Genomic DNA, 13,088 nt, shown 5'->3' with positions numbered 1-13,088 from the left:
CAGCCAACTACAGGAAAAATTTTCTTTTCCTTGTGGACTTTTTAATATTTTTTCTTTTGAAAAAACGTGTTATTGTTGCGAAGAATAAACATTTTTTTATTTAAAATAAACAAATATATAAGTCAATCGGATAGTACAGCTCGGTACGGTATGAGGTACGTGCTTGAGTTGCAAATCGAACGAAAATAAATAAACTAACTTTTGCGGCCAAAAACGAAAATATACCTCATGTGGGGTTATAGAACTTACAACGGGGAAAGTTATTGGTCTTGTGGAGAAAGTAATGTTCTCAGAGGGACATAGCTGTAGAGCTAGGCGTAACACAGGGCGTTCTGTCCAAAACCTATGCTAGGCAACAGGAACTAGTAAAGCTCAAAAATAAAGCAAGGGAAAGTCGCCAAAAAGTAATAACGGCTCGCCACGATCGTTAATTGTCCAATCACCTGGAAGACACCCAACCATTTCTCACCTGCAGCTCTAAAGGCAGCTTTTGGAAGCTACAGGTTTCAGTTGAAACGGTAAGAAGAAGAGTTCGTGCCAAGAAGCATACAGCAGGAGACAGTTATGGGTTCCCGAGTTATCCAGGCAGCACAAGATTGATCGTCTAAATTGGTGTCTTCACCACCACCAAAACTGAAACATTGGGAATTGACAAAATGTGCTATTTTCAGAAAAAGTCAGGATTTGTGTAAAATCAGATGACCCACGAAATCGTGTACTTAGAGGTCGAGGAAGACAAGCAAGAACGAAAGCTGTCAGATCTGTTCACAAATATACAAGGGGACCTGTAATGCTCTGGAGATGAATTGTGATCCGTAAAAAACTCCTTTAATTTTCATCCAATCAACTTTAACTGCTTGCGGGTATGTTGATAACCTATAGTCAGGCTCTGGACAGGTACAACAGGAGAAAATTTAATTTTATTGCATGATAATGGACCTCCACATATCATTAGAGTGACTAGAGACATCATTGAAACAGAAGGTATCCCTTGTTTGGAGTGGCCTGCTTGCTCACCCGAGCTTAACCCTATAAAATATTTGTGGGATATGCTTAAAAGAAAAATTGGAGCTCACCTGGATAATCCACAAAACACCGCACGGCTAGTACAAGCTGCTCTTGAAGGATGGAGCAACCTACCACAACAAAATGTCGATAATTTGATTAGAAGCGTGCTCCGCAAACTGAAGCTTGCATTAGGACTAGAGGTGATAACACTGACTACCACAAAACACAAAAAAAAATAAAAACAATTTAAACATTATTCGTTTTACATTGAAATTTTGTACGCTATTGGCTTTAAAACAACTACTTTCAATTTGTTTGTTAAATACTTTATTGGTTTATTTAATTGTTATGTATTTGTTATTAAATTGCTTTAAAATAAATATTGTTTGACCTCGTGTGTTCGTTTTTTTAAATTCGCACGAAATAATAAGAAATATCAGGTGATTCCATGTAAGTTTGGTTGTGTGTACATATATTTGTCCCCGTCTTTAGTAGTCTTCGGCGACTTTAAAACAGTACTTCCGGTCACATTTCTCACCTAGTGCCATCCTTGGATAATAAGCTTTCATTCGACACCTCATTATGTATTTGTCATTTTACCTGCTACATGACGGAGAAGTTGTGTTTACGGACGGACGTGAATAATTCAACGTTCTCACATTTTTTTTAAATTGGGCGAATGAAAACAATAGTTCGAAATCACTTTTTGACCCTTGTAAAATTCTTAAACAAATAATTAGCTAGCATTCATTCCCTGCGCTAGGGTATAAGGCGCCCGTCTGCAAAACTAGCATAAGCGCCCTTCGGTTTCTTTTAAATTAATATTTTGTATCGCACCTACAGAAAAAAAGCTTATTTTGGCGCCCCCCAAACAGGGGCGCCCGCCTGCAGTGCATCCCTTGCAGGCCCGTTATCGCCGGCTCTGCTAGCATTATTTCCATAGTTAAATTACTAATTGTTTCGCGTTTACTGAAAAAAGGGTGTATCCACATTTTCTGCTTTTTATTTTTCTTTTTTATGTATCGTCGTAGCCGTAGCACGATTAAGGACGCAGCAACTTGTACAATGTCGGACATCTTTATGAGACACTCTTGACGAGACTTCGTCTCGTCAATATTTCAAAATGGTATTTTTTTCTACGACCGTGCAAAAATGTCTACTTTCGTGCACGCGTTTTAGTTTAGAAAGTTTTACTTTTCCGCACGCGTTTAGATATTTTAATATGGCCCTAAAATGATTATAATGTACATGCAATAAACTAATATTTAGATATTATTTACTATTTTACTTCAGATGTATCTTACTGTGTTCCTGTTTTAATGAAATTAACGCGAAAATTCGATGAAATAAAATTATTTTGATATAATATTCGAAAGTCAAATCGGTAGACAATAACAGTCGTTTTGAATCATCGTCATGGAAACCAAGATCGTCGTCATGCTAACTAATTGTATTGAAAGTTTGGTTTTGACAACCTTGTCAAAGAATTAATTTGTGTATATTTATATTTTCATTTTAGGAACGAAGTAGTTTTCAATCCTAATAGTAAATTATTAATATTGAAAATATTAAAAATATTACTAAAAGATTTTTAAATTGAAAACTTATTGGTACACTTTCCTGGTGACACCTCCAAGACTTCTACAATTTGCAAGTCAAATGGATGCTGCAGTGAAGACGAGAGGGAAGGAATTCTACACTATGCAATTCACATCCCCCGTCTGCAGCTGGTAAAGTTCCAACGGAAAAATGCACCTAGTTACTCTACGGAGTAATACGACTATAAAATAAAAATGTATACCATTTTTATTCAGTTGCAATGCGAAGGCAAAACAATCTTACTTTTCAATTAGAATACGGAGTGCAGTCCAGTCCCTTGAATCGCGATTTTCGGCTCTTATTGGAGCCTTCATCGGAAGGAACGTAGGCACTGTTCTCCATATTTTAACTGATGCCTACGTTCCTTCCGATGAAGGCTCCAACAAGAGCCGAAAATCGCGATTCAAGGGACTGGACTGCACTCCGTATTCTAATTGAAAAGTAAGATTGTTTTGCCTTCGCATTGCAACTGAATAAAAATGGTATACATTTTTATTTTCATTTTAATTCAATTAATTGATTAAGATTTGGTCATTTTTTAAAGACTCGTAGAAAAAATAATTGTTCCTAACTCTTGCAGAAAGTCTCTTTTCTGCACTCGACTGCTTGCCGAACTCCCGCTTCGCGTCGTTCGGCAAACTGCAGTCGCGTGCGGAAAAGTATGACTTTCTGCACTTGTTAAGAAAATAACTATTTCTTCTAAAACGGAAATATAATGCAACAAGCATAGCTGGAAATATTACAGTAAATATGTAATTTTAGTGGCTCGTCTAAATGTACCATTGATGCAATGACTATCAATGTAGTATAGGGGAGTGCATATAGATTTTCACTTCGGAAAAAATCAAACAAGATAGAACTTTTTGTATTTTCATTAAGAAATGTTTAATAAACAACATATCAAAAAGTTCAACTCGAGAAGTGGGTGCTTCGTTTTTTATTAAACAAATGAACTGCGAGATTAGATGACTTTTTAAATAACTCCGAAAATATAAAATGTAGAAAAAAATTGACTTGACCGTTGAAAAATTCAGAAAATTTTACAAAAAAAACCCTGTACAAAGATTTTTCTAAAATTAAATCTGTAGCTTCTATAATTTTTTATTTATAACTCTAAACTCACCCTTCTCACAAACATTGGCGCACTGTAAACTAGCGTACGGCGAAGTGCACGGTTGAGTTATTTTAATGTAACTCTTTAACTAATGGATCAAATGAAATTTTATAAATTGATCATGAAAGAAGAATAATTTGGCTATCTTATGGTTGTAATAAAAACAAATAAAATGTATGGGCATAAGTATGGCGTGGGCGGAAAGTGAGGCTTACATGAATTTGGTTTAAAAATTATTTAAAAATGTGTAACTAATACAATTTTTCTTATAAAACTCTCAATTTTGCACAGCTTACCTTTCAGACATCTTACTAAAAGATGTTTCTCTCAAAAAAAAATCTCAAAAATTTAATTCAAATGATACGACGTCTCAAAAAATGTAATTTTTGAAAACTTCGTAGTTTTACAGAATTACCACCACTTTAAGACGGTATTACTCAAGTTTGAACAGATTTATTACAGTTTAATAGGTGCTTTTTTAAAGCTTAGGATGTAATCTTTAAAATACACTGAATTATTTTACTTTAGAAATGAAATACACTATTTCTTTTTGAGAAAATTAAGAAAGATAACAAAAATGTAATACAAAAGCCGAATATTACCAGTTAAAAAAATGTTTATACAAATTGATCAAAACTTTTTTCTATAAAACTTACCTAATGTACATTTAATAATAAGCTTAAACAATAATAAATGTTCAACAAAAAAAATTTTTAGCTCTTTACAGTATGTCTGCGTAACTTGAAACCTATTGATAACTTTTTTAGTATCAGTTTTACGAAAAAAAGTTATTCTTTATAAAATACTCTGCATCGTATATTATCTAAGATGCAACCATCAAATGTCAACTTTTATTAATTTTATACGAGGTATGTCAAAAAATATGAATTTCACTCAGGAGTAAAGTACCTTTATATTTCACAATATCGAAAATTGTTATTAAGAAAAGTTGTTTGGAATTAAAAAATATGTTTCAGTGTTCAATTACATCCTTCTAATTAAAATATTGTGAATAATAAAGGCACTTAACTCTTAAGTAAAATTCATATTTTTTACATACCTCGTATAAAATTGTAAAAGTTTGATATCTGTTTGTTGTACCTTAGATTTTAGACCAGGTAGAGCATTTTATGAAGAATAACTTTTTTTCGTAAAATTGTAATAAAATGATGATGGGTATCCGTAGTTTGAGAAAAAATTGAAATTTTTTTTTTCGATTAGAATGATGTAATTGTATATTAAAACATAGTTTTTAATTTCAAACAACTTCTCATAATAGCATTTTTCGATATTCTGGAATATGAAGGCACTTTACTCTTTAATGAAATTTATATTTTTGACATAAATCGTATAAAATTGATAAAATTTGATATATGACGGTTGAGTTTTAAATTTTTGGCTATCCAGAGCATTTTATAAAGAATAACTTTTTTCGTAAAATTGATAATAAAAAAGTTTTGCGTATGGTTCCTAGCTACGCAAACAGACTGTATAAGAGCTTCTGTATAAGAATTTTTAAATTGTAATGCCATATTCGGATTCAGCATAATCAAAAACAAAATAGAAACATATTTGATCAAAGTAAAATGATGAATTCAACGATATTTTTAAAATTATTCATACAAAAAAATTGTTATTGTTTAAACAATTAATAAACAATTAGCGGCCAAATCTGCGAGTAGAACTTTTTACTTTAACATGTATATAAACTAACAAAAAGAGTTTTAGAAAAATATAAGCTTGTTTGAATTTTTCCGAAACAATGCATGTTTTCGTTCTAATTGCACTCCCCTAGTATGTAAGTACATAATATGATTAAGGTGACTTTCTCCCAAATTAAAATGTTATTTGATTCAAAGATAATGATATCAAAGAATAGTTCCAAGGTACGATTACACTTGAAATAAATAACCATATGGATACCTACAGATAAAGGTTTAAATGATAAATAAAAGTAATTTATAATACATTATTTATTGGCGAAATTTATATGTATAAATTTAGTATGCTTTGTATGAGACCGAGCGGATTTTCTTAGTTAATTTTTTTTTATTAATAGATAGTGATATCAAATGGTGAATAACAACATACAAGATGTCAATCAATATAAATAGTAGGGCTATTGGAGAGATAGCCAACTGAATCCAAAAAAGAAATAACTTCCAGAATTGCAAAAGCTATATACAGTTTTTTAATCAGAGGGGCTTTTAGGTATGTAGTTGTAATTGCGTGAATTAGATATTAAAAGTATAATCAATGAGCTCAAAAATAACAAAAGTCCAGAAGAAAACGAAATATCTGCGAAAATTATAAAAAAAAATGGAGGGAAAGAACTGCAAAATACAATGAATACAGCCTAATCAAGAAGATATAGGAAGAGGCAAATAATATGCCCAAATATTGGATCAAATCTCTGTTATGTCCCATATACAAAAAGGGATATAAATTTTCATGTCAAAATTACAGAGGTGTTGCTCTATTGGATACTTGTTATACAAGGTATTAGCCAGGATACTAAGAGAAAGAAAAAGTTTTGCTGAAAATAGACTAGGTGAATATCAGGTCAGTTTTAGTGTTAATAGAAGTGACAAATCAGATTTTTACAGTAAAAGAAATCCAGACTACCTGCTATGACCATAAGGTTGCGTTGTTCTTAGATTTTAAACAAACGTATGATAGGATAAGGAGGAATAAAATGTATGAAGCACTAAGCTCCTTGGGCATACCCGCAAAACTGATTAGGTAATATATAATAAGAATGAATTTGAATAGCACACGAAATAATGTAGTATGAGGAGGATTCTCATCGGATGAATTTGAAGTAAACAGAGGTCTTAGATAAGAAGATCCGTTATTCTCGGTGCTTTTTAATTTAGTATTGGGAACAATAATCAGAAATAGCCGAGTTAACACGACCGGATCCATCTTAAACAATGAGCAATGATGATCTGGCCTTCGCTGATGATCTTACTATTCTAACGAAAACAAGAATAGAATTAAGAAATGTTATGAAAAGTTTAGAAAAGGAGGTAAAATATTTTGACCTGGAAATAAACCAGGAAAAGTCAAAAGTACATGATACTCGGAAATATAGAGCTAAAAGAAGAGGTACAGTTTACTTCCACATATCTAATGGGGCAAGGGAATATAATTTCGAGATAGTGGTATCTGGGGTTATTATAGATCAGAAAGGTCATGCAGAATGGGAACTGAATACCAGATTAGCAAAATGAAATGAAAAGATGGGAAGCCTAAGACCACTGATGAAATCCAAATATGTATCGAGAAAAATAAAGCTATAGTAGACGGAGAGGCAGCGCTGAAAAATCTATTTGAATTTACTAAAGCTAGATTTTTCACAGTTGATTACTGTGAGTGTGTAGAGAAACATACTGCGGTCGGTCAAGCGAAACGTAGAACAGGAGTTACTGTTACTGAGAGGGTATCAAAGTTGCTTTCCTACGAAGGTAATTATTTTCATTTACTAAGGCTGAAAATCAGTACACACATTCTAAATTAAATATAAATAAAAGTTGTTGTAGTCGGGCAGCTGTATGACGGGACAGAGCCGGTCGGTCGGCCCCAATAGTCGAATGAGAAAATGAAGCATTTTGGCTCGTAATTTTTTCGTCCAGCATGGATTTACTTGAAATTTTCACAGAAGGTAGGGAATAGTTCAAGGATCATTTTCCGCGCTTGTTTACAGTTTTTCGACGAAAAAATCGACTTTTTTAGAGGGTTTTTTGAGAACACCTCGAAAAATATGCATTTAATCAAAAAAACTGTAAATACCAAAATTGTATCTTTTAGTAACACAAACTAAATTCTTTTCCGATAATATCTTTAAGACCAATACAAACCGAGATACGGCATGTTAAAGGTTAACTTTTTTCGTCAAATGCATAATTTGAAATATTCAAAGCCAAATAATGGGAAAAATTTGCATTTTTCGAGGAAAACTTAAATAATCTTTTTTCAAGTATACAATTAGATTTTTCAAAAAAAAATAATAAAAAGTTTTTAGCATGAAAATGAAGCGACTTTAATCAAAAAAATATCGGTACCTGCTTTTCTCTACGAAAAAATCAGTCAAACAACCCCCTAACTACCTTCCTAATTCAAAATTGGTCTTCACCTTTCTGTAGTTCCTTTTATATGTATATTATCAATACACTCAAGGAGTTTCACCTATTTAAAATGCCTAATTTTGGAAAAATATATCTCACTGTGTACTGATTTTCAGCCTTAGTAAATGGATTTAATTACCTTCGTAGGAAAGCAACTTTGATACCCTCTCAGTAATAAGACCCCTCAAAAATGATTTTGTAGGATTTTTAAAGAGCTATAATACTGTGTAAATTAAATTCCGTAAGATGCCTTAGATTTTAATTGGGGCGGGTTTAAAGGGCTCGAATAAGGGGGTGTTTGCTGGTAAATAAAGGTTTTAAACAGCTATATCTGTCTAACTATTCACTGTAATGAAAATCTATGCACAGGGTAATTTTTGTCATTAAAAAGCTACAATTTAGTAGTGTATCATTTTTTTCATATCTTCAGTATTTTCGGAGATATTTTGAAGTAAATGGTGAAAAATACCAAATTGCAAAAAATCAATTTTTCTTTAAACTCTAATTTTTCCAAAATTAGGCATTTTAAATAGGTCAAACTCCTTGAGTGTATTGATAATATAAATATAAAAGGAACTACAGAAAGGTGAAGACCAATTTTGAATTAGGAAGGTAGTTAGGGGGTTGTTTTCACTGATTTTTTCGTAGGGAAAAGCAGGTACCGACATTTTTTTGTAAGTCGCTTAATTTTCATGGTAGAAACTTTTATTATTATTTTTTGAAAGGTCTAATTGCATTTTCGAAAAAAGATTATTTAGGTTTTCCTCGAAAAATGTAAAATTTTCCCATTATTTGGCTTTGAATATTTCAAATTGTGCATTTGACGAAAAAAGCTAACCTTTAACATGCCGTATCTCGGTTTGTATTGGTCTTAAAGATATTATCGGAAAATAATTTAGTTTGTGTTACTAAAAGATACAATTTTGGTATCAACAGTTTTTTTGATTAAATGCTTATTTTTCGAGGTATTCTCAAAAAACCCTCTAAAAAAGTTGATTTTTTCGTTGAAAAACTGTTATTTTCAAGCGCGAATAACTCGAAAAATATTAGTTTTACGAAGAAAATGTAAAAAATATTTTTTTCTTAGAATCGCTTTTTCCATCGAATTACATTGTTAAAATGTAATAAAAAATTCCCACTCCCGAGATGGGGTGGCAGCCACCTCCAAGGTTTTAGCGTATGATATCGGCATGATATATAAAATGATCCTTGAACTATTCCCTACCTTCTGTGAAAATTTCAATTAAATCCATGCTGGACGAAAAAATTTCGAGCCAAAATGCTTTATTTCCTCAATCGACTATTGGGGCCGACTGACCGGCTCTGTCCCGTCATACAGCTGACCGACTATAATAACTTTTATTTATATTTAATTTAGAATGTCTGTACTGATTTTCAGCCTTAGTAAATGGAAATAATTACCTTCGTAGGAAAGCAACTGTGATACCCTCTCAGTAACCCCTGTTCTACGTTTCGCTTGACCGACCGCAGTATGTTTCTCTACACACTCACAGTAATCAACTGTGAAAAATCTAGCTTTAGTAAATTCAAAGAGATTTTTCAGCGCTGCCTCTTGGTCTATAAGGACATATAAAACGGTAATAAGGCCCGCAGTTACGTATGGTAGCGAAGTATGGACAATGAAAAAAGCAAATACGGAGAAATTGCAAAGATGGGAAAGGAAAATGCTCAGAGGTATATATGGAGGCAAAAACACGGTGGAAGGTTGGGTGTGACTAACAAACAGGGAGGTGAACGAAGAAACAGGGAGGAACTGTATAACAAACCGAGCATCAGTCGCTTCATAAAGGCACATAGTGAGATGGATGGGACACGTGATGAGAATGGAAAGGAAGAAGATGAGAAAGATGATCCTAAAACGGGACCCAATCACGAAAAAGACAAGGAAGACCCAGAAGAAGATCTCAGAAATGAGGGAATTATTGGTTGAGAAGAAAGAGTAACAAACAGGGATGAATGGAGTTAAATAGTAAGTCAATTTAGTAGGCAAGGAACATGATTGGACAAGAAGCCACCCCACTTGATACAAGTTTTTTAATATATATAAGTATTATATTATATTATTGAAGGGGTTAATGTGAAACAATGACAAGCCACACAAGGGTTGAAAATGAGTTAGTGTTATTTTCGGTTAAAGTAATAGTATAACAAGACACTATAAAATTATTACAGCCTTTCGTTAATAGGTGGCGCGATAAACTTATGGTAACATTATTGCATAGGTCTAGTTTTCTCTAATATCTACTCGACATAATGACAAGCCACATTAAAATGGCGAACATGGGCGGAAGCGATACGGATAATTCAGTGAGTTCTGACGAATTTAGCAAGAAAAATACTGAAGTTTAGTCGACTTTCGATGACAGTGACTGTGATCCTCGCTATGTGGTACCTAGAAGTGACTCAAGTGATGAAAATTCAGAGGTATGTAATTATTTTCCAAAGTGTGGCTTGTCACATTATTACCATTCAAGATTAATGTAGTGGCTTATGACGTGGATTGTTATATTATTGCATTTGATTGTAGGATAATGAACAAAGTCCGTCAATAAAAACCAAACACACTCGTCAAAAATTCCAACAAGTTGATGGAGACAAAGAAATAAACACTGTTTAACACCTACAGGGTTGAAACCACCCCGAACTCAGTCAATAATAGAAAATTCTGAATCTACAGATATCTAAAATTTGGGTAATTATTATTAATGGAATAATGTAACAAGCTACATTTTTTTAAATAAATGCATTTTTCTTTCAAGTTTTGAGTTATTTTATTAATATTTTTGTAACTATAATCCCATAGGACATGATGCATCGATATATCTAAACTAAAACAATCAAAGTTGTTACTGACATTTATCATATTTTTTTAAGATTCAAAGTCAAATTTCTCACTTTTACCTTTTTGAGGCTTGTCATTGTTTCACGTTAAGCCCTTTTATTGTATTATAGATATTAATTATATACAGCGTGTCTACTTAAGTTGGAAACATATAGGAAACTTTTTTATTAATAATTTTACGAATAAAAGTTATTCTTTATAAAAAGTTCTGCATGCTCTAAAACCTAAGATTAAATCATCATAGGTATATCAAATTTTGTCAATATTATACGAGGTCTGTCAAATAATATGAATTTCGTTCAAGGGTAAAGTACCTTTATTTCTCTGAATATCGAAAATTCTTATTATGAAAAGTTGTTTGGAATTTAAAACCAAGATCAAATATCCAATTACATGCTTTTAATTGAAAAAAAAATCCAAATTTTTCTCAAATTTATGGATACTTAACTTCGTTTTTATTTATTACTCATATTATAACTCTTTTATTATTAATTTTATACGAGGTATGTCAAAAAATATGAATTTCACTCAGGAGTAAAGTACCTTTATTTTTCACAATATTAAAAATTGTTATTAAAAAAGTTGTTTAGAATAAAAAAACTATGTTTCAATATGTAATTACATCCTTCTAATTGAAATATTGTGAAATATAAAGGTACTATACTCATGAGCGAAATTCATGTTTTTTGACACACCTCCTAAAAAATGAATAAAAGTTGATATATCATAGTTGCATCTTAGATTTTAAACCATGCAAAGCTTTTTATGAAGAATAACTTTTTTTCGTAAAATGAATAATAAAAGAGTTATCATATTAATTTGTAATAAATAAAAATGACGTTGGGTATTCATAAAGAGAAAAATTTGTAATTTTTTTTTTAATTAGAAGCATGTAATTACATATTTGATCTTGGTTTTTAATTCCAAACAACTTTTCATAATAAGAATTTTCGATATTCAGAGAAATAAAAGTACTTTACCCTTGAACGAAATTCATATTTTTTGACCTACCTCGTACAATATTGATAAAATTTGATATATGATGATTGAATCTTAGGTTTGAGAGCATGCAGAACTTTTTATGAAGAATAACTTTTTTTCGTAAAATTAATAATAAAAAAGTTTCCCTTGTTTCCAACTTAAGTAGACACGCTGTATATTGTTGCCCTAAGCCTTCAAGGCCTGTTCAGTTTTGGACATAAATAAAAGATCTAGTGTTGTATTATTTTTCAATTTAAGAAATATTTAGAAAAAGATATTATTATACCTGATCTCGGTTCGTGTAAATTCCATGGAATATACGTTTCTACAGTATTAAGGCCAGCAGCTCTCATTTTTCTCAATCTATCTCTCCAATATGCCCTTGGTACTCGAAAATAGTGCATTGCTCCACTGTAGATGGAAATTTCTTTATTGTTAAGTGTGAAGGTGGACCTATCAGCATTAAGCCCTTGACTAATACCTTCGGAAGTGTAGTACCCATAATTGGTGGGTAAACCAGCCGTCACGTTTACACTGCTTAAAGACATTGTAATGTTTTGTGTATTGGCTCGTGTCAAGCATTTATAGAATGTTATTGATTATTTATCTTATCGTTTAAAGAGGAAGTAAGAGTTTTATCTTTTAAGCACTGTCATTTATTAATGATTATATCTGGCATAAATATTACTTTAGCATACCTACTTAAAATGTATTGTTAATATTTTTAAGTACTTATCTGTATTTACTTACCTATAAACAAAATAGATTCACTCAACAAAAGTTGATTATTGATTCGTAGTTTGATACCTACATAAAACTGTATTAATTGTCACAAATACTTAATGAGATTAAAGATATATTTAAAGGTTTATTGGATTTTAGATAGGTAAGGCTGGGGCACGACTAAACGGGGCACAATGAAACAGTCAGTGCACCGAGGGATCCGAAAGTTTTATACCTCGTTTTTAAACTAGTAGGAATAATTCAAATTTACCGTAATGCTTGTTTGTAATTGATCCAACCGCAGGCAAGTTTACTCCACTACTTTACGAAATTTTGACACTATTGACATTTATAAAATTTTGACACTATTGGCATTTAAAAATCATAGGTTAATTAAATTATATCGACGATTGTTGGTATTTTCTGCGTTATTCCATTAATTTTTACGGTTTTAGTCTGTATTTATATCTATAAAAACACAGTTGTTTTTAGAACTCGTTACCGACGTATTAGTATCTATAATATAATATTTATGGATTACCGCCGAAGGCCAAAAAAGAAGATGCATCTGGTGATTTTCCTAGTGACATTAGTGGGTGTGAATCTATGTAACTTTTGAGTTTTCTCTTCCTGGTTTAAAAACAGGGTATGTAGTCAGGGCCGGACTGGCTCT

At 31.9% G+C, this 13,088-nt stretch overlaps 1 protein-coding gene and 1 long non-coding RNA gene across 2 annotated transcripts in view; one reads left to right on the top strand and one right to left on the bottom strand.

Annotated features, from left to right (window-relative positions):
* The window catches only part of LOC126884320 (beta-galactosidase-1-like protein 3), a 46,008-nt gene extending 33,737 nt beyond the window's left edge, over nucleotides 1-12,271 (bottom strand). Inside the window, exon 1 of the mRNA XM_050650259.1 lies at nucleotides 11,979-12,271. Within this exon, the coding sequence (XP_050506216.1) occupies nucleotides 11,979-12,240 (262 nt within the window). The 5' untranslated portion in view covers nucleotides 12,241-12,271. The remainder of the gene's footprint in view (nucleotides 1-11,978) is intronic.
* LOC126884346 (uncharacterized) lies at nucleotides 10,103-10,627 on the top strand. The gene is made up of 2 exons (XR_007697976.1): nucleotides 10,103-10,293; nucleotides 10,397-10,627. It is a non-coding gene; the product is annotated as an uncharacterized LOC126884346 (long non-coding RNA).
* Nucleotides 12,272-13,088: the final 817 nt, after the last annotated feature.

This window comes from Diabrotica virgifera, chromosome 5, assembly GCF_917563875.1.
Source record: "Diabrotica virgifera virgifera chromosome 5, PGI_DIABVI_V3a".
Lineage (NCBI taxonomy): Eukaryota > Metazoa > Arthropoda > Insecta > Coleoptera > Chrysomelidae > Diabrotica > Diabrotica virgifera.
This window is presented reverse-complemented; position numbering and strand designations above follow the sequence as displayed.